Below are 22314 nucleotides of genomic sequence, written 5' to 3' on the forward strand. Positions count from 1 at the left end.
AGAAAAGTCAGAAACATAAGGAGGACAATGGGGCAAGGGGGGGAGAAATGAGGCAAGAAGTTCTATTCAGAGTTGAATGGCAAAGTACCCCCACAACATCTTATACACTTTGTACAGCAAGAACATAGGATTGAACCAGACCATTGGTCCATCTAACTCAATACTGTCTACCCTGACTGGCAGTGGATCTCCAGGGGTTTAGGCAGAGCTCTCTCCTAACCTTAACTTGGAGGTACTGCTAGAGACTGAACCTGGGATTTTCTGCATGCAAAACCAATGCTTTCCCACTCAGCTATGACCCTTTCCTGTGCTGTAAATACTCAACATTAAACACAGCCAAATGTATGTACGGTAAACCCATTCTTTATTTTAGTATAGCACATAGCAATTGTAGGGATCATCAGGTTTCAAAACCAGGAAGGACCTCAGCCAAATGGAACAATGAGCAGTTCAGTTTGTGTTAGGAAGGTCCTTCTCACCCCCTAGTGAGAACAGCAGACAGGCAGACTCTGTATTTTGGCAGATTATTCAATCTGCCAAAATACACATTAAAGTTGTGGGTATGGAGCTCTGGGATGGGAGGGGGGAAAATGTAACCAAAGCAAGAAAAAATTGTTTCTGCAATGGATGGTGTCAAGCTGGTGGTATATTTTTGCTGCCTTGCTAAAGAAGCCTCTCAAGACTGCTCCTTCTTCAGAAGCCTTCCTTGAATTCAAATGTTATCGCCTTTGAATATTACCCTCTATCTAATTGTCAGGTGAGCAGCTGATTGGAGGAGGGCTGTGCGGGGAGGGAAGATATAGTGGTAGCTAGGCCATGTTGTGACAACATGCTGTGCATTTGGTCATAAGAAAGATATTGAAGTGGTCAAAGATAAAGATTTGCATATATGGTCCGGCCAGTAGGAAATGCAGCTCGCCTTTCCCACTAGCAATCCAAGCTATGTGGTGCCCAGAGGACTCATAGTTCAATGTAAGAGCTGATTTTTCGCATGCAGGAATTCCCAGGTTAAGAGGGATGTCAGGTAGCTAGGACAGACCACTACCTGAGGTCTTGGGAGAGCCTGCTGCCAATCAGCACAGGGAAAGAGTGAACTCCTGTTTGGCATCAGAACAATAAAGGTTTGCAAGTTCCAATAATCTAGCTTCTTGGCTTCTTAAACACGTAATGCTTTTCAAGAAATCCTGAATAGGCCAACAAGGGTTGGGGGCTTCCTTTCTCCCCATCTGCTTCCCCATTTCACAGCTGGCAGGAGACCAGCTTTCCGCCCTTGCCAACAATCCCTCAGCAGATCAAAGTTTCCACACAGCAGCTTTCAATGGCACTGACATGCAGCATCCAGACCCACTGTGTATACCTGGAGGGTAATTATTAACTCTCCAAAGCTGCTTCAGCTTCACAGTCTCTCTTCTTCCAAGCCATCACCCCCAGGGAGGTTTGAGACTTGAGCTCATTCTAATAGATATATTTGGGGAGAGGGCAACAGAAGCAAAAAGAGGGAGTGGAACTAACCAAAACCAAGTCGGCCTGCTTCCTCCATGTACCACTATTTCTAGCAATTAAAGATTCTGTATGACCTGCGATTAAGCACTGCTAGCCTAGAAAGTCACATGACCCAAACCTAAATGCCCCACCAAATAACTCCACAGACTACTCTAGATTAAGAAAAAATAGTTTTCTGTTTGGAAGCCTCCATACAGGCATGGGTAAATGACACTGACAAAGGACAAGAAGAGATTAACTTTAAGGCACATGAATATAGGCATGTGATGCACATTTGTGAGTGACTCTCTGTATGGGTCGCTTGTGTGTTTTGCAACTGTTTTCTAGCTGTGGACCCTATGTTCAAGTAACACCCACTCTGAGGAGAGCTGGCAAGACTCCATTCCTGTGGAGTCAAGGAAAGCCTTTTCACATTATCACTGTGTACTCTCAAGGCTTTCTCCCACCCTACTGCCACGTAGAGTAACTAGAGAACAGACAGGGGGCAGTCAGAAGGTGGATTGGAATCTACTGATAGATCTCTGTGTGACTTGCAGCCAATCGACAAGGTGTTTTTTTTGTTTTGTTTTTTGTTGTTTTTGTTGTTTTTGTTTGTTTGTTTAACAAACAACTATTCTTTCCATATGAATAATCTGCTGAAATGAAAAAAGCTGAAGGCTAACCGGGAGGACTATGAGCTTAGTTCAGTTCTTGTACTGAGAACAAATCCCTAGTCTCAAAATGCACTTAGACACATGCCCTTTAAATCTTGTGCATCTTTTGCATCTGACTCTGGTTGATAGATCCTGAGATTCCGGGGTGGCGCCTCCGGCAATGGCGGACTCCCTCTGAACTGGAGGGACTAGCTCCGCATGAAACGGGTCTTTTCCGCTGCGGCGTAGCGGGGACCCTTCTGGAAATCACAGGCAGATGAAGCCTGTGACTGTGGGACTCGGGCGGGCACCCTTAGCGCCCCCCCCAACCCGCAAAGGAACCCACTAACGGGCTCCGAAGCGAAGAGGGGGAAGTGGCTCGGTGCTGTGAGTTAATTGCTTTTTCTGTGGACGAAGCCGCATAGCCGTTGCCGGAGAGCACTGCCTTTTTCCTGGGACAATTTGGCATCTAAAATAACCAACCGTGAGTACTGGAACACTAAATATTTGGACTTTAAATAAGAACTGGCGAAATAAAAGGAATTTGGACTTTAAAATTTACTCTAATTTGGTACTGAAACGGAAAGGTTTAAACAGGAAGTCACCCTTCCGTTTTCTTGTAGTCAGAACAAAGCAAAGACAACGCAAACTAGAGCCTTAAAAATCACTTTTAAAGGATCGACTTTCATCATTTAAAATCGCGGGAACCCCCCTTCGGTAGCAGGAGAAGAAGGGGGACTTTTTCCTGAGCCGTTTAAACCTGCAGAAATGAAGCTAAAGTAAAGTAATTTTCCACCGTCCTGACCCTGGAGCGGGGTGTCAGATTTGATGCTTGAAGCTCATTGACCAGAAATAAATGCTTTGACAGACAGTTAAAAGGAGAGAAACATTGTGACTCCATTGTTTCCTTTCGTCTTTTAAAAGAACAAATATGGACAAAATATCTTAAAAAAGAAACTTTGTTGCTATTGTTTTCAAGGAAAAGAACAATCAGAAGTTTTTCCCCCTAGAGGGGAACTGTGAAATTGTAACTAAATCCTGGGAACTTGCAGCTGCTACTGATTACAACTGTGGGAAAGGATTTGTGACCTTGTAGGACAATGCCTTCAGAAGCACTGTTGGGTGCTTTCTGTAAAATAAATGCCCTATTGGATCAGTTAAGTCAGAAGACGGTTTTTATGACCAATGCGGCCAGAACCTTTGATCAGGTAGTGGAAAATTATACGAAGCCCACTCAGGAACCAAAACAGGAGCGTGCCATGACAGAACAACAGAAAGAAGAGGACCTTGCTGAATCTTGGGCGCCAGGGATGGAGGGACTTTTGGCCCAGCAGGAAAATGAGTCTTTGGATTTGACAAATGAACTTGGAAAAAAACCAGATTTGGAAAGACAAAGTTTGGATTGATTTGGAATTGGGGGGTTGGAATGGCCCCCCTATGCAGGGATGTTTGGACTTTCCGAGTCTGGCAATGGGCCGTCAGAGGGTTGGAGCTGTTGGGACTTCCAACTTTGGAGGGAATTTGAATCATGTCTTAAAATACCACATGGAGTCTAGTCTGGACTATGAGAAAGGGGCTGAGTTGTTGAAAAGGGTCAAAAACACTACTAAGCTGGAGTTCCCACGAGTGAAAGGAAAATATGAAGAAGAGCTGCGGAAGGGACATGGAAGAGATTTGAAGGCCTCGGATATAAGATCACCAGGTTAATGTGCAGACTAAATGTTGAAATGAAATTAATTGGCTCTTGTAAAAATGTTTAAAGAATTAGGTAAAAAGGTAAGGGTTATGAGAAGCCTGTAAAAATAAGATTTAAATATTAAATTTTAAGGTTTTTTATAAGATAAGATGAAAATAGAGTGAGGTAATGTAATGACAGAATATTATGGAAAGGATTTGCTGGGACAATTATTAATCAAGATACAAGAGATGGGAGGAGGAGGAGGTCATGGAAAGAAGGTAATGAAAGTGGAGAATTTGAAAATGATGGTTTTATTTTTTCTTTTTCTTTTTCTGTTTTTGTCTTTTTTCTCTGTAATTTTGTTTTTTTTTCCTTTGTAATTTTAAAAAATTCTTTTCTCAATAAATATTATTATAAAAAAGATAGATCCTGAGATTCTAGGGGGGGGGGAGAAAGAAAAAACCAAGGGGGGAGGACATTCACCTAAGTTTTACTCAGAACAGACCCATTGAAATTAATGAAATTAGGTCCATTAATTTCAATAGCTCTACTCTGAGTTTAATAAAGCTTAACTTTAATTAACACCACCCAATCCAACAAACATGAAGTCTATTCTGGGGTAAGCAGACAAGTCAGCACAAATGAGACTGTCCCTTCTTATCAAAAACAGGCCTGCTTTGGATGCCACTGCAAGAAAATTAAAATATTTAAGAAGCAAAAAGCAGAAGCACCTAGGCTAGTTACCATGGTTTATCCTCTATGAAGCTGTACATGGTCTGGGACAAGAGTATTTCATAGAATCATAGAATTGCACAGTTGGAAGGGACCTCAAGGGACATCTAGTCCAACCCCTTGCAATGCAAGAATCTCAACTAAAGTAGGGCTGCCATATGTCCAGGAATTGTTCAGAAAATGGTGTCTGGGCGATTCTTTGCTGAATCAGCAAAATGTCTGGGAAAACCTGAAAGTATGGCAAGTTGGGCTATTTTTTTAAAAAAAATCTTAAAAATCTAAGAAAAGCCCCCCCAAAAGAGAGATGTTCCCAAAAAAAGCTAAGCAACTTTGATCCAAAGAAAAAACAACAACTGTCCAGATTTTCACCATTGGGAATATGGCAACCCTAACTAAAGCATCTAACATCAATGACAGATGGCCATCCAACCTACGCTTAAAAATTTCCAAGGAAGGAGAGTCCACAACCTCCCAAGAGTCTCTGTTCCACTGTTGAACAGTTCCTACAGTCAGAAAGTTATTTCTGATGTTTAGTTGGAATCTCCTTTCTTGTAACTGGAAGCCATTGATTCGAGTGCTACCCTCCAGACCATAAAACAAGCTTGCTCCATCTTCCATGTGACAGCCCTTGGGATATTTGAATATGGCTATCACATCTCCTCTTAGTTTCCTCTTTTCCAAGCTAAATATACCCAGCTCTTTCCAACTGTTCCCATGAAGTCTTTATTTCCAGACCCTTGATCATCTTGGTTGCCTTCCTCTGCACATGTTCCAGCTTGTCAATATATTGGCTATGGTCTGACTAAGGTAGAATAGAGTGGTGTTGTTACTTCCTTTGATCTGGACACTATTCTTCTGTTGATGCAGTCTAGAATTGCATTAGCTTTCTTGCTGCTGCATCACACTATTGACTTATGTTAAGCTTGTGGTCCACCAAGACCCCTAGGTCCTTTTCACAAGTGTCCCTGATCTTATATTTGTGAATCTGGTTCTTCCTGCCTAAGTGCAGAACCCTGCATTTGCCCGTATTGAAATTCATTTTGTTAGTTTGGGTCCAGTTCTCCAATCTGTTACGGTCATCTTGAATCCATTAGCTACCTGTCCTATTTGGTGTTATCTGCCAATTTAATGAGCATCCCCATCAATTCCTTTATCCTAGTAATTTTTAAAGACATTGAACAACAACGAACCCAGGAGAGAACCCTATGGTACCCCTTGTCACTTTTTTCCAGGATGATGATTAGTGAGCACTCTTTAGGTTCGGTCAGTGAACCAGTCAACAGTTACCTCATCCAGTCTACATTTTACCACCTACCGTATTTTTTGCACCATAACACTCACTTTTTTCCTCCTAGAAAGTAAGGGAAAATGTCTGTGCGTGTTATGGAGCGAATGCTTGCGGGTGGCGGGGGGGGGGGAATCTGCTGCAGTCGTGAGCAGAGGATCCATGGTTCCCCTTCCTTCCCTCCTCCGTGGTTACAAAGCATGGATCCACATGGATCCTCAGGATTTTTGCATTGGGCTACTCCAAACTCACTGTCAGATCACATGTCTGTGGCCACAGCATGAACCACAAAAATCATATATCCACTATTTTGTTTAGAATATTTTTTTCCCTTGTTTTCCTCCTCTAAAAACTACGTGCGTGTTATGGTCTGGTGCGTGTTATAGAGCGAAAAATACGGTACTTTGCAAGAATATCAGGGGGAACGTCAAAAGCCTTACTGAACTCAACTTCTGAGGAGGAATGATGGCAGACTAGTTATCAGCTGCTGACACTCCTGTCCTCAGAGATCCTGGCTGGTGTACCGGCCACCTAGCGCACCAGCAGCCACCCTGTCAGGCCTGCTGGAGGCGGTGGCCGGCTGGGCCTTGGAGTTCTCTAACCTATTGGTATTGGGGGACTTCAACATCCATGCCGATGCCACTCCCTCCTCACAGGCTCTGGACCTGGTGTCTTCCATGGCGACACTAGGGCTCTCCCAGTTTGTTTCGGGCGCCACACATCAAGCAGGCCACACGCTGGATCTGATCTTTGGCGTCGGTATAGATGTGATCATGTTTCCTTCGATGAAGGTGCCATGGTCTGATCACTACACTCTGAAAGCCAGGATTGACGTTCCACCCCCACCCTGCTTAGGTGGTGAGCCGATTTGGGCTCGCCCGCGGAGGCTGATGGACCCTGATAGATTCCGTCAAGCCTTGCGGGACCGTTCTCCCCCTGGCGACTCATTGACTGAGCTTGTTGAGGGCTGGAATACCCAGCTCCTGGCAGCCATCAATGAGATCGCACCTAAGCGCCCTCTGCGACCCCGCAGAAACCGGGCTCCCTGGTTTACTGAGGAGCTCCGGAAAATGAAGCGGGACCTCAGACGGCTAGAGCGAGTATGGCGGGGTGCCCGTGACGGAGCCTCAAGAACATCTTATAGGGTTTTTATGAAAACCTACGAGATGGCAGTGAAGGCCACTAAGAAGTCCTACTTCTCGGCCTCCATTGCATCCGCTAGCTCTCGCCCGGCACAATTATTTAGTATAATTCGGTCTTTAACGTCCCTCGAAGGACAGCCAAATTTAAATAACAATTCGACACACAGCTGTGAGGCATTTGCGAGCTTTTTTGCGGAGAAGGTCCTGTCGCTCCGCCATGACCTCCCTGCCAATTTGGATACAATAAAGGAACTGGAGGCCCCTCGACTGTCCTCGGGTCCAGTATTGGACCACTTTGACTGGATATCCCCAGCCGATGTGGACAGACTCCTCCGAGCTGGAAAGCCCACCACTTGTCCTCTCGACCCGTGCCCGTCTTGGCTGATTAGAGCGTGTCCAGACGAGGTGCGGGCCCCCCTGGGGGATATCATCAATTTGTCCCTTGGCACCGGGACATTCCCAGGGGAACTGAAGGAGGCAGTGGTGCGTCCGCTCTTAAAGAAAACATCGTTAGATCCCTTAGATCTATCCAATTACCGCCCAGTTTCGAATCTTCCATTCCTGGGTAAGGTGATTGAGAGAGCGGTTGCTGAACAGCTTGGTAGGTTTCTGGATGAAACATCGGCTCTGGATCCATTCCAGTCCGGCTTCCGCGCTGGTCATGGGACCGAGACGGCTCTGGTCGCCCTAACAGATGATCTTCGTAGACAGCTGGATCGAGGCGGGTCGGGGCTGCTGATTCTTCTAGATCTGTCAGCAGCTTTCGACATGGTTGATCACGAACTTCTGGACCACCGCCTCGCCGACGTGGGGATCCAGGGCGCAGTCCTTCAATGGCTGCGCTCGTTTCTCTCTGGTCGAGGACAGAGGGTGGCGCTTGGGGGGGAACTGTCATCCCGCCACTCCTTGGTGTGTGGAGTGCCTCAGGGTGCGATTCTCTCCCCGATGCTTTTTAACATCTTTATGCGCCCCCTCGCCCAGCTTGTCCGGAGTTTTGGGCTGGGCTGCCATCAGTATGCTGATGACACCCAACTCTATCTGTTGATGGATGGCCATCCTGACTCGGCCCCAGACAGATGCTTGGAAGCTGTGGCTGGATGGTTACGTGGGAGCCGGTTGAAGTTAAATCCTTCGAAGACAGAGGTCCTCTGGCTGGGACGGGACGATATGGGATTGAGGGGGCAACTCCCATCTCTTGCGGGGGTGCAATTAGTGCCAGCACCGTCCGTTAAGAGTTTGGGTGTAATCTTCGATACCTCCCTCTCCATGGAGGCGCAGATTGCAGCTATAACAAAGGCGGCATTTTTTCATCTCCGCCAAGCTAAGCAGTTGGCTCCTTACCTCTCTCGCCCTGACCTAGCCACTGTGATCCACGCGACGGTCACCTCCAGACTGGATTATTGTAACTCGCTCTATGTGGGGCTGCCCTTGAGACTGACCCAGAAACTCCAGCGGGTGCAGAATGCCGCAGCGAGACTACTTACGGGGTCTTCGCTGCGGGATCACATCCATCCGGTGCTATACCAGCTGCACTGGCTCCCGGTGGAGTACAGGATCAGGTTTAAGGTGCTGGTTTTAACCTTCAAAGCCCTACACGGCCTAGGACCCTCGTATCTACGGGACCGCCTCTCCTGGTATGCCCCACAGAGGAACTTACGGTCCTCAAATAAAAACATCTTGAAGGTCCCAGGCCACAGAGAGGTTAGGCTGGCCTCAACTAGAGCCAGGGCTTTTTCGGCTGCGGCTCCAACCTGGTGGAACGCTCTGTCACAAGAGACAAGGGCCCTGCAGGACTTGACATCTTTCCGCAGGGCCTGCAAGACAGAGCTGTTCCACCAGGCCTTTGGTTAGGGCACAGCCTGACTCCCTCCTTTGGCAATCTTTACAATACTTTAGTTTATGGTTGCCATCAATTTTGTTTTTAATTAATTCTTATGATGTTTTATAATGTTGCACTATTTTAGTGTTGTTAGCCGCCCTGAGCCCGGCTTCGGCTGGGGAGGGCGGGATATAAATAAATTTTTTTATTATTATTATTATGCCGTGATTAAAGGCAACCAAGGCATATTGACAAAACTCCCTTTTGAGATAAGGGGGTCAGGGATAAGATAAACCTCTCATACGACATAAAGGTTTTGGGAGGTGGAGAACTGTCTTGAGCAAGGAACATTAATGAAGTCCACACACTGTATAACAGTTCTTAAATTAGGGCACTAGGTCAGCAATATCTTCTTCTTTTAACTATTCACGAAACTAGAAGAACTATTTGGATTCTCTATCTGCCAGCTAATTAGTGTCCACAAAATAAATGAACTGCTGGAAGATAAACAAGCATTAATTAACAAGCTAAAAATAGACCAAAAAGCTTACCTTAACTACGGATGACTTCAAAAGTTTACAAATGAAGAGATAGCTCTTATCCTGTGTAAAATTTGCAGTCTATATTATCTGTAATTCTCCGTTGTTTGTGTGCTCAGCCCTGCTCCCGAACACCAAAGCCTAAGCAAGCTCCAACTCCTGGCAGCAGACTGATGATTTCTGTACACTGTCAAGAAAGAAAAAAATGGACTGTTTAGTCAATAGGAATACCACCTTTAAGAACCTCAGGGACATGGGCAGGTACACAGTAAAAGGAGGAAAGTTGCCCTCATGTTGATTTTTATTTTGTGCCTTCTTCTCATGAAAACACTCTCAATTTGGCAAATACAGAGTCCAAGGTCAGATGGATAGCACAGTGGCTGGAATCAAACAGCTAGAACAAGGCAATGTGGTTTCTGGGGATTTGTTTTTTAAACTGTGTACATGCTCTAACAAAAGTATGAAGAACCTCCCCCCCCCCCATGAGGTTGCTGAAGTACAACTCCAATTATTATTGTCCATTGTGTATGCTTGCTAGGGCTGATAGGAGTGCAGCAACATCTGGAGGAACAAAGCTTCCCCTGCCCCCCTGCATCTGGGATGTGCTTGCTTCCTTCATCAGGGCAAGGAGTCAGACGTTCTGTTGCGAGTGAGTCAAGTCTGAGGCCTTCTTCTGACATTAGAGCTGCAGTGGGGTAGAAATAACTACTCCCTCCACTGTCCCAAACATGGTTAGAAGCCTACAGTTTGCTTTAGTTCTGCACTTGCTGGGTGTGAACAGAGAGCCAAAACAAACCTCTGTCTTACCTTTCTGGCTCTGAGCTGGAGGAAGATGATGCAGGTGCAGAGACAGGGAAAGATATCACACCCTTGCATCTTTGTCCTTCATCTTACTCCATCTTTCAGTGGTGCAGCAGGCTCTTTGTAGCAAGGGCATGTTCTGGTGACCACAAATTTTGAATTGGCTACCCAGGTTACACAAGCTTTACAAGCTCGTTATAAGACATTGTAGAAAAATCAGCAATGCTTCTGTTCACTGATTCCTGGAACTTTCTTGAAATGTAGGCTTCAGCTGCAAATATTACTGGAGCAGCATGTGGGAATGAAAGGCACACCACTTGTTCAGTGCAAGAATTAACCTCAAGAGATGATCCCAGAGTTGGATTATTTTCTATGACAATTCATGGGTGTTTAGAGTAAGATGCATCACCAAACCTCTTAAATCCCACATTATTGGCTACACCAGCTCAGTTTCCTCTTCAGCTATTTGTCCGATCTAACCAACATCTGTTAGGATTTGAATGAGTACAAAGAATTTGAATCTGCTGTTTCTGGTGATGCAGTTTTCAAAGACACAATTGACAGGGAAAATACAGCTGGCTTCTAAACTCTCAAGTTTCAAATCACATTTTGAGAGAGACTCTTATTACAGAAATCTCTCTTTTTTAAAAAACAGAGTTAATCTCCAAGAGTGTAAAAGCCTTTTTAAAATCAGTTCTTAATTCTTCTGGGAGACGTGCCTAGCCAACTCTCCAGACAAAGGCATTCTAAACCAGGAGATCCTGGACAACAGCCCAGAAATGGAACCTGAGGCACAGAAGATAACAGAAGAAGGGTGCATTTCTGGGCAGAATGAATTAGACTACACCTGCAAAAAAGATAGCCTACTCCTCAGTAGTCAGCACCAATCATGATAGTTCAAGCCTGAGAAGTTCTAGGTGCCACCTTTACACTTCTTGGAGCCTGGGAAACCAGATGCCTAGAATGCTTATCCACCTACTCCTGTCCGCCGATCTAGGAAGTGCCCTACAACACTGCCACCTCCAAAGCAAGGGTGGAAAAAAAACATTTCACACAAGCCACTCCTATGCAATACAGATTTATTGATTTATTTGTATTTTGAGCCTGTTTGTCTTCCAAATCAGCAAACACTTCTTCACCAGCTTGGAAACTGAGATTCTTTCTAGCTAAGTCTTGAAAAACCCCAAAAGAAAAATCCCCCAAAGAAACTGTTTGGACATAAAAGAACTAGAGAGTTAGGAAGGTAAGTTACATCGCTTCCTAGAACGGCACTTTGGAAGGTCTGCTGGTCATAAATACACACCTTCCCATTTCCCTATAACATTAAACTCTACTAGTCCAGCCAGCTGATCATTCTCTACCACCACTCTCCTTTCTCATTCGGCCTCTGTCTCTCACCTATCATTCACTCTCATGGTCTTTCCTTTAACCCACCTATTCATCCTGTCACTTTACAAATCCCATTTCAATTCAACACTCAGGTCCCATCCTTCTCGCCATTCCACACACTCACTCACAAACAATAATGGTTTTAAGAGGCTAGCAACAGCTACTAGCCATGATGCTATGTCTTCCCTCCACTGTTAGAGGCAGTCTGCCTCTGAATATGAGCTGCTAGGATTCACAAGTGGGGAGAACTGTAGTTGCACTCAGCTCCTGCCTGTGGGCTTTCCATGAGGACATCCATCTGGTTGGCCTCAGTCAGGACCGAAAGCTGGATTAGATAGGCTTTGGCTTGACCCAGTAATAGAGTTCTTCTGCCCATCTTCTGCTTTCATGGATCCTTGCTCTTCACTCAATTCATTTTATTTTTATTTATTATTTTACAGTTATTAGTGACATTTTTGCATTCGGGTACCTCAAAGCAACTTACACAGTAAAACAACTGAGACTGCGAACACACTACATTGTTAAAGCACACAATTCCTCCTCACCTCAAAAGAATGTTGGGAACTGTGGTCTGTTAAGGGTTTGGGGAACTTGAAGGTGGGAAATGTAATTTAAATGTATGTTGCATTTGCAACCAGGTTGCACACATGCCACACATTTAAAGCACATTCCCCACAAAGTACCATGGGCACTTTAGTTTATGGGTGCTTGGAACTGTAGCCCAGTGAGGGGTACACTACGATTTCCAGGGTTCTTTGGGGGAAAGACGCATGCTTTAAACGTATTATGTGTATGAAGCCAGCCGGGGAACTTAAGTTTAAGGGTGCTGGGAAATGTAGCTCCACGATGAACAAACAACTCATCCCAGGATCCTTTGGGGGAGGCAAGCATGTGCTTTGAATGTGACTTAAGTGTACTGTGTGCCACATGCACCCAAAGGTATTGAAATCAGACGAAAGCAATAATAAACAAGAACTAAAATGCCACATCGGAATACAACGGCACTTCCCACCTCCCGAGCTCCAGCCACCCGCCTTTTCCGCCCTCGTCCCTCCTGCCCTCTGCCTCCCCCTCGGAATCCTGCCCTTCTTCACCCCCGTTTCACTCCTCCTTTTCACCCTCAGGCCCCCAGGCTCCCTGCGTTCCCGTTGCTCCTCTGTCATTTAGGATTTATTCATTATTCTTGAGGTAACGATCATATTTATTTTATTATTTTTCCAAGATTACCATATAGATATATGAACACATATAAAAACGGAACTGTTTCCAGTTATCTTCGTTCCCTGCCTCCTCGTCCACCTCCCTCAGCCATAGATGTCAACTTTCAGATTTGAAAATAAGGGATCAGCAGCCTCGAAAAAAAGGGATCAGCAGCCTCACCTGTCCCGGGGACAGTCTACTCTACGGGATCTCTAACAATCCGGGACAGCAGCGGGAAGCGGCGCTGGAATAAGGGGATTTGCCGCAAAAAAAGGAAGGTTGACAGCTATGCCCTCAGCCCCCCCCCCCCCCCCGTGAGGCGCTGGCACCGGAACCCTCGCACTCGCTCCCTCTGATCGCCGCCTACCTGCGCCTTCCTCGCCTTCTCCTCCTTCCCTCGACCTCCTCAGACGTGTCCCTTCTTCGCCCGGCGAACGGAGGCGCCACCTCACTGGCCAGCATCGAGCGAGCGTCACCCGCCCTCCCGCCTCCCTCTCCCAGAAACCAGCTTCCCATTGGTCCAGCCATGTCCCCCTCCCTTTCCGTCAAACATAAGAGCCCCGGCGCTAAAATCACGGCAGCGGCTCGCGAGCGCCCCTGTGGACGCGTTTCTTTCTTCCGCCTGGAAGTTTGGGCCGCTTGGTGACCGGTAAATGCTTGGCCGTGATCACGTGCCGCCGGCCGCTTTGGCTTGTTAGTTTCGCTTCCGCAGCCCAGCGCTTGAGCCATGGCCGAGAAGTTGCAGCCGCGCACTTTGCGGCTCTCGCCCCCCGGCTTGGGCTTAGTCGAGGGGCGCGGGGAGCGAGGGGCCGTCAGGATGTTGGGGGACATGGATGAAGAAGACGAGGCCTTCCAGCTTCCGACGGGAGGGTGAGAATGCGGCGCCTCTCTGCGGGGGGGGAGATGCGGGGTGTGCGGGTGTCTTTGGGTCCGCGTGAGGGGGCGGGGCTGTGTGAGGGGACCATAGCTGTATGTGGGGCTGGGGCAGCATGTGGGGTTGGGGCAGCATGTGGGGTTGGGGTGGGTGTGGGGCTGGGACTGCATGTGGTTCTGGGGCTGCATGTCGTTCTGGGGCTGTATGTGGGTCTGGGGCTGCATGTGGGACTAGAGCTGTATGTGGGGCTGGGGCTGCATGTGGGGCTGGGGCTACATGTGGGGCTGGGGCAGCATGTGGGACTAGAGCTGTATGTGGGGTTCTGGGGCTGTATGTGGGGCTGGGGTGGGTGGGTGCAGGCTTGCGAAGGGTGATTCCGAACACATGCAGAAGGCTTTGTCTGCAAATACGTGCTGTTAGGCGCTGAGAGGCGAAGTTCAGCTGAGCCAGGCGTCTTTGAGCCAGCTGTTGAGGATGAAATGGGCGGGGTTTCGTCCAGCTAAGGATGAAATGGGAGGCGCTGGGTTGCATCCGACTAAGCTATGCGTTGGTTATGCCCGCCCATTTCAGTGGACCTGCTCTGAGCAGAGCCAGCATTGAGCTGAAACCGAAGTGCCTTGTGTTTTCACTGTTTCTTACATGCTTAGCTTTGGAGCATGCAGTGGCTAAAAAGTTCGCCTCTCATGATGATTGGGTGCGGGAGGCAGGGACCCTGCTGCAGAAATAGTAACCTCCGCAACCCCGGACCGCTACACCACTGGTGATGGGAGTGCACTTGCGCTACAATCCAGAGGGCCAAAGGAACCCCACACCTTTTGTAGAGTGAGGGAATACATTATCTTTTAGTAGTGGTTTGGGACTAGGAAGTTCGGCCCAGGGGTTAATGGGGAAAGGAGGATTATTCCTAAAAAGCAAGACTTATTGGGGAGTAGACTCCACTGAATTCAACTGAACTTCCCCATGAATGTACATAGGGTTGATTTGCATACAAATGCCTGTTGCCTGTGCTGTGGTGAAATATTTTCCCATTTCCTGATTCTAACTTTCTGTTTCCACTTCTTCTTTGCTGATGTTACACTGAGAGAGAGTCACAAAGTGAGCTTCATCTCCAAGTGGGGGTCTGCACCCTGATCTCCCAGGTCACAAGTTGCCATTCTAACTCCTGCCCTAAAGTGGGTGCCAGTAACAGGACTGAATGGAGGTGTTTTGTGGTCTTAGATTCCTTCTACAAAAGGAACCCTAAGAAAGATTTCTAGTGCCCTTACACTGTGACATTTTAGGTGTTCAAAATAAGGGCACTGCACTGCTGCTTTTGGCAACGCTGGCAGTGAGCAAAGGTCAGAGTGACATATAGCCACCTGAATAAAGTGACCACTGAACCCTAACTGCTCCATGAGAGGACGACTCATCTGGAGGGTAACGTAGGTCTGCAGCTTGGTCAGCTAGAATTCACTCTTCCTAACACTTGTAGCTGATTAATTTGCTTCAGGAACTGGTGTGATAATTAGTAAGAAAGAGAAAAAGGCATCACTTGGAAAGTCCCCAATTCAGTACGTACATTATTTAAGTGAATCTGCTATCTTTCAGGCTTTGGTCACTTCTTCCTATATGACTGGGAATACTATACTTGGTCTACATCACAGACTTGTAAGGGCTAAGGTCAGAAGGAGAACCCTGCTGAATCAGGCCCAGAGCCCATGTAGCTAAGTGCTCTGTTCCTGCAGGGCCCAACCTCTTCAACCCACACTTTCCAACACTGGCATTACAGGGTGGTGAAGTATCTTCTTTGCATGTAGAAGGTCCTGGGTTCAATGCCCAGCATCTGCAGGTAAGGCTGGGAAAAACTTCCTGATCTCATCTTCACTTTACATTTAAAGCAGTATCATACAGCATTCAATAGTTTTTGCATCCACACACAATTCTCAGAGTGACTGCAGTCCCTCTTCCCAGGGAACTCTGGGAATGGTAAGTCTGTGAGGGGAACAGGGGGTCTCCTAACAACTCATAGCAGCCTTAACATACTACCGTTCCCAGGATTCTTTGTAGGAGAAGCCATGAGGGCATAAAGAGGTATAATAGTGCTTCCAATGTATAGTGCAGATGAGGTCCCTGTCTGGGACCCTGGAGAGCTGTTGCTATAGGTGAAATTGAACTAGATGGAACAAGGACGTGACTCAATGTAAGGCCACTTCTTATGTTCCTAGGAAGAAGACATCCAACCACACACACCGGAATGGCCTTCAAGCTGGGCTGGGGTGCTTGGGCAAGTTGAGGAGGTTTTAAAAAAAATCTCTCCCCCCCAAATTATTATGGAACCACAGAGACAAGTAAACTAACAAAAATTCAATGCTTTATACAACTAAAGGCAGGGTATACAAAACCTAAACATACTAAATTGTCTTCCACCTCACATTTCTCTGCCAAAGCAATGAGAATCCTCTGCAAGGGCATCAGCTTGACTTGAGAGATGTCTGTCAGTCTCCTTGGGAAACTAAATCAGGGCAGCGCCTCTTGCAGCTCAACTTAGTTTGTTTTTCCTACTGCAAAAGACATTTCCCCAAGCTGCAGCTTCCCCCCGCCCCAAGGCTGAAGGTAAAGTCCTTTGATTAGCTGAGTTGATTCTTTTGGAATGCTTTGGGAACAAAATTAAGTGTCTGCTTTGCATGCAGAAGGTCCTAAGTTCAATCCCTAGTATCTCCAAGTAGGGCTGGGAATGCCCCCTGTTTGAAACCCAGGAAAGCCACAGCCAGTCAGTAGACAGTACTGAGCTAGACAGACCAAGGGTCTCGTTTGATAGACGACAGCTTCTTACATTCCTGATCTTTTTCCTTTCAGGCATGACATTTTCCTTGGGTGTTCACCTCTCATGTCTTATGGTGGTTGGTGGGGAGAAGGCTCTACCTTGTTTCCATAACTACCTCCTCCTAAATCTGTGCCTCCAAAGGAGAGATTGCCCCACAGTAGAACATTCTTCCAGAGCAAGGGGGCTATTTCTCTTATCAAGAATTATTATGGGCATTGCCATGTCAGAGGGCCACAAGGAGGGCATAAGGCAGAGATGAGAACCTATGGCTGGACTCCAGCTTCTGTCAGTCCTTGCCAGCATGGCTGAAGGCCAGGGACGGTGGGAGTTGTAGTCCAGTAATTTCTGGAGAACTGCTGATGCCCCCCCCCCAATATCATGAGCTGACATGATAGTGTTGGAGAGTGTCGTCGTTGCCTTGGAACTCTTAAGGGTGGCAATGGGGGAGGTTAACTGTCTGGACCCCGAGTGAATGTTGCAAGAATTCAGTGAGATAAGCAAGCTGTGAATACTGATTGCACAAAAGGAACAAGTGCAGTTGGGTTTAGCAAGGTTGGGGTGCCATTCATTGACTTGTTGGCTGTTCCTGTGGTAGTGGATTCCTGGATGAGGAGGCATGTAAAAATGAACCCTGATCCAGCAGGGAACATTGCATCATCATCATTGGCAATACATTGAGGAATAGGAAAGATCATTGGTGTTAGTTTCCAGTTTAGGAAGGATTTTCAGAAAAAACAGGAATCTAAAAGAATTCAGAAGGGCAAACACTGAGGAAATGCTGGTGTAGGAGCTTGGTGAATTCCTCAATTGCACCACTACTGCACTCAGCCTAGTTCTTGGCATAGAACTGAGAAATACTGTACTGGGAATAGATTCAGGTAGGTAGCTGTGTTGGTCTGACGCAGTCGAAATATATATTTAAAAAATTTAAAAATGTCCAGTAGCACCTTAGAGAACAACTAGGTGTGTATCTGAAGAAGTGTGTATGCACATGAAAGCTTATACCAAGAACAAACTTAGTTGGTCTCTAAGGTGCTACTGGACTTTTTTTTATTAATATATTTGTATTGGGAATCTTGGCTTTCACTTATGAGAGTTTTCACCTAAGGTTGTGCCTTTACAAAATCATCATCATCATCTAACTATCTAGCCTTGAAGGATATGAAGAGAAGCTTGAAAACGTGATTAATGCCTGGTTGAATATTGATGTCAATTTTTAAGGGGGAAAGAACTGCTCTTTTGAGTGCTTTCGGTGCGCAAGTAGGGGAAATGTCATGATTCTGAGTAACAGTGTCAAACTTTTAAGCCCTTGGGAAGCCATCAGAAGCTGCTGTTTTAGGGCATATGGGACACTGCCCCATCAACTTCAGTCTTCCCTTAGCCAGCTCCCACCTGCGTCCCTTCTTGTCTATGCCCACCAGTCCAAGGAGTGGCCCTAGTTTTCCCATTGTAGAATTCAGCAGGAAGGAAGAGGATGGGGACAACACCACCAGACTTTCCTGGCTCTGCCTCCTCCTACTGTTGGGCTCCCAGCCTTCCACCCCACCAGTCCCAATGGAAACCAGTCATCACCAGTTCAGTTAATGTACAAATGTGGGAGCAGAGAGATCCTTTGGAATTCAGTTCTTCAGGCCTTTACCAAGGTGATGCCCACTCCCTGGTTTACTCTTCTGACTGGCCCTGCCCTGCGCACACCTCAGGTGCTTTTGCTTGTGTGGAATGTTTTATTGAACTGTGATGGTGCCTCTTGCTTCCCTAGATGGAGAAAATAGAGAGAGGGGTGTGTGGAAACCTCTGACTTTTGCATGGATGGGATGTAGCCTCATGTGCAGAGTCAAATTTCAGATGTATTAATAAGGCAACCAAATATAGGTTGCAGCATAAATTATGCATAAAGATTGAACATAAAAATAAAAAGTTGACCAGTGCAGTAAGGTAAGAGTCACACTTTGGCCCCTGATCCCACCCACAACTAGTATGTGGCCCCTGAAAGGTTGCCCACAGGGGAATGAGGTCCTTTGTCTGAAAAAGTTTCTCATCCCCTACTTTAGTTTAGAGAGGCCATGGAAAGAGAGCCTGTGAGATACAGGGAAATCCTATCTTGGCACCGCTGAAGTCCCAGATTACTTAAGGCATTTCCGTACTCCATGCAGTACTTGTCAGTTTAATCCCTTTCAACCTGTGGAACTTGCACTTCGGCAAGGGCCATGCGTGTACCATCTGTCACTAGGGAGTCATTTATTTTAGTGTGGCAGCACCCAAACTTTGGAACTCCCTGCCTGTTGACATTAGGCAGGCACTATCACTGCTCTTCTAGATGCCTGCTGAAAACTCTTCTGTTTTAACAAGCCTCTCCAGGCACATGATTGGATTCCTGTTCTTAAATTGGTTTTAGATGCTTTGTTATGCTTTTAGATGTTTTTAACAGTTTCTCTATTTTTATTTAAGTTTTAATTGTATTTTGTATATATATCACACACTTGTTTGCTGCTATGGCAAGGGGGTGTGGTGTATAAAGAAAGAAATGCTTTGAGGGTCCTGCCAACTCCAATTCCTGTTTTACTTCCTCTTCTTTAGTTTGCTCTCCCTGCCTCCAAGTGGAACTGAGTAGGCACGTGAGTGGGGTGAGCTGGATCTACTATGTCTTCCCAGAATGTCACTCTCCCCAGAAGGGGAAGCCAAGCTCACAATCTCTGTTCCGCTCGCTTCTTTTGGGAGCCCCTCAAACATGCATGTTGCCACTTGTGGTTTTTCTCTAGCTGGAATCCTATAAGAACTGCTTAGGGATGATACGGGATAGATTTTCGTATCTCTCACAAGGTCATGCAGCCATTCCAGAGGCTTGCTGTTGTGCAAACACAGAATTGCCTTTGGAAACCTTAGCTGTTTAATTCACCCCCCACTGCCCACGCCTTACTTGGCTGATGCTTCAGGATGGAAAAGAGAGGGGAGGGGTAATGACACGAGAAAACAGCAGCCAACATTGAATGGGTGGGAGCTGGAGAACCGACTGGGGCACTTCAACAGCGATGTCAGACCCAGGGCGAACAGAGTACCTTTGGCAGGCAGTCCACGGGTTTGTTTCATCTGGACCAGCTGTTTGGGGTGCTGTCAGGCATTTAAAATGGGCACTTCACCCCTTGGATATTTTTGCTTGCTGTTCAGTATAGCATGGAGTTTGGGGCTAAGTCTGGAAATTTAATGTTTGAAGATACTTAGTGTTTGTTTGTTTGTTTGTTTGTTTGTTTGTTTTAATCTGCAAGTTTCTGGCTCTCAGGAGTGCAGGGAAGCGGGCTAGGATGTGGGGTAACTGGTATGTTTCTACTCCTAGAACAACCCTGAGATGAGATACTTCTGAATGTCTATAGGGAAAACTACTTCTGTTCAGGCAGGTTTATTCCCTCTCCCCACATTCCTGGCTATGAATCTACCTGTGTAAAGGGTAAACTGCAAGGGCAGGGCTTGTATCTTTGCAATAATGGATACCTTTAAATTTTTGTTTTGTTTACTAGGTTCTATAAAAGCCTGGGTGCACTAATTTGGCAGCAGTCTTTTCAGTTTTAGGGACTTTGTAGTTTAGACAAAAAGCAAGTAATAGGTAATATGATAGAAGTTTATCAAATTAGGCATGGCATGGAGAAAGTGGATAGGGAACAATTTCTCTCCCTCTTGTGAACATCTGATGAAGCTGAATATTGGAAGACCTTCAGGAAAGGCAAAAGAAAGTACTTTCTCACACCATGCACAGTTAAACTACAGAACTCTCGCGCAGGAGGCAGGAATGGCCACCAACTTGGGTGACTTTAAAAGAGGATTAGAAAAATTCAGGGAGGAGAAGTCTAGCGATGGTGGCTATGCTCACCAAGTTGGCGGCAGCAGGGCTTCTGAACAACTGTTGCTGGAGACCACAGGAGGGGAGCGGCCTCTTGTGCTTGGGTTCTGTTGACTACTGTAAGAACAGAATGCTGGACTCGCTGGGCCTTTGGCCAGATCCTGCAGGCTTTTCTTTTGTTCTTAAGAGAGGTTATAGAAACTTGATAGGAAAAGGAAGGGATTGTCTCCAACTAAGTTCTGCTTAGAGAAGACCCACAATGTGTCTACTCCTTTAGTTGTGTGCATTAATTTCTTACGACAGCTCTGCCAGGCTGGTTACCCCCAAGAGAGACTGGGCAAAGCTCCCCTCGGCAAGCATTATGACCTAGTGGGGTGGCCAACATCCTAATCCCTGACTGGATTCTAGTTTTTGAATCCATTACCCTCTGGTCTTTGGGGAAGGCTGCAACAAAATCGCCAACCTGCAGTGAAACATGAGCATCTGTGAATGAAGTGAATGGTTACTTTTCTGTCTGCCCAGGACCAGGCTGGCCTCTCTCTTTGGACAGGATCAGACAACTACAGAATCTGGAAATGTGCTGTTCCAATACATGCCACCCAAGCAGCCTAAAAAAGGTCAACCAGCTACCGGTAAGTAAACTGTTCACAATGCCTAGGAACATAAGATGAGCCCTTGTGGACCATCTAGTCCAACCTTTGGTTCTGAAGCCCCACAGAATCAACTGGGTTGGTCAACTCCCGAGTAGCGCTGGGGAGAGACCCCTGACCTGGGGCCCCAGAAAGGTGCTGGTGGTCTGTATTCACCACACTGAGGTAGATGGACCCAGTGGTTTGACCCCATACAAGGCAACTTCCTATTTTTCATTAATCTGAGCAACTGGCTTGGTCCCAAGACAAGGGAGCTAAGTTGGCCTGATGTTTGAAAGCAATGCTCTGTTTGCGACAGAGCACTTACCCTTCTCATGTGCTGCTCCAGCTGCAGGTCTGTCTACCCAGAAGCATCCTCCTGCAGCTGCTGCTGCTGCACCCACTGCTGCGCCTACTGCTGCTGCTCCTGCACCCACTGCAGCAGTGCATTCAGTCTTCTTTGCTACAGCTGTTCATGCATATCTGTTGTGAGTACTACAGTAGAGGGGATGAGCTGCAGTTTGTTCTTGCTACCTAAGTCCTGTGCTCACATCTTTTGCAATCATCTCTCCATCTTGCCTGGCTTGTTCGGAAAGAGGTGGAACTGAACAATGGTGGGGGGTGGTCAAATGGGGCACTGCCTCCCCAACCTCAGCCTGCCCCCACCCACCTGGTTGTTGTTTTTTACAACGAATCAGGCTGTGGATATCATTGACTCTGGCTCGATGTGCTGTTGATTTCCTTCCCTTATGCCACACCAGTGAAAGCAGGTCCAGTAGGAAGGCGCCCCCTCATTCTGCCCCCGGCTGGCTCCCACCTGCCTGCCTTCTTATGTCCAACCGATCCAGAGGGCAGGACTGCCTGTCAGCTTCCTCTTCCCCCTCAGTCTCCATGCTGCCATGGTAGAACACAGCAGGGAGGAGGATGGGGACAGCCCTAGACTTAGCTGGCCTTTCTTGTCGTTGGTTCTGGTGCCACCTAGAGTTGGGCTCCCTGCATTCACCCCAATGAGGCACCAGCCAACACTGAACTGAAATGAGGATAGAGACCTCCTGGGATGGGGAGCTTGTGGGCTGATAAAATGTTGCTGGGCTGCTACCGCCCACCCCCCACAATGCCCCTCACCGTTGGCCAGATGGCCTGGGCTGATGGGAGTCACACAACCCCTGGGAAGTCTTTGTAAAAAGCTGCTTAATATAACCGATGGGGTTGGCATGGTGGCAACAATTGTGGGAAGCTAAGAGGTGTTCTCTTCTCATTCCAGTACCAATGGGAAATATGTGAAACATGGCAAGTATGGAGCAGCTGTAGTGGGCAGCAATGCAACCAAGGAGGTAAGAGGAGGAGGTGTGGTGTCTTGAAGTAGCCTGGCTTTCTGCCAACTTGCTGTCCTCCAAATGTTTGGGACTACAGCTGCTGTTGGTCCTAAACATCTGGAGGATAGCAGGTTGATGTA

The 22314-nt window shown here is 46.8% G+C and overlaps 2 protein-coding genes across 12 annotated transcripts in view; one reads left to right on the top strand and one right to left on the bottom strand.

The window, feature by feature from the left end:
* Positions 1–13191, bottom strand: part of SLC31A1 (solute carrier family 31 member 1) — a 34560-nt gene extending 21369 nt beyond the window's left edge. Inside the window, exons 1-2 of the mRNA XM_083485599.1 lie at positions 13088–13191; positions 9343–9517 (exon numbers count right to left, since the gene is read on the bottom strand). The gene's annotated coding sequence lies outside the window, so the exon portion shown is untranslated. The remainder of the gene's footprint in view (positions 1–9342; positions 9518–13087) is intronic.
* LOC310698428 (FK506-binding protein 15-like) overlaps positions 12606–22314 on the top strand; it is a 32621-nt gene continuing 22912 nt past the window's right edge. For 3 of the 11 annotated variants that reach the window (XM_083485526.1, XM_083485527.1, XM_083485529.1), the window contains exons 1-4: positions 13357–13590; positions 20752–20861; positions 21208–21346; positions 22123–22192. In XM_083485526.1, the coding sequence (XP_083341652.1) occupies positions 13448–13590; positions 20752–20861; positions 21208–21346; positions 22123–22192 (462 nt within the window). In that variant the 5' untranslated portion in view covers positions 13357–13447. Of the gene's footprint in view, positions 12709–13322; positions 13591–20751; positions 20862–21207; positions 21347–22122; positions 22193–22314 lie in introns of those variants that run through there. The other 8 variants (XM_083485523.1, XM_083485524.1, XM_083485532.1 and 5 more) reach the window with 5 other exon arrangements.

Source organism: Podarcis liolepis, assembly GCF_965112155.1.
Source record: "Podarcis liolepis genome assembly, chromosome: Z".
NCBI lineage: Eukaryota > Metazoa > Chordata > Lepidosauria > Squamata > Lacertidae > Podarcis > Podarcis liolepis.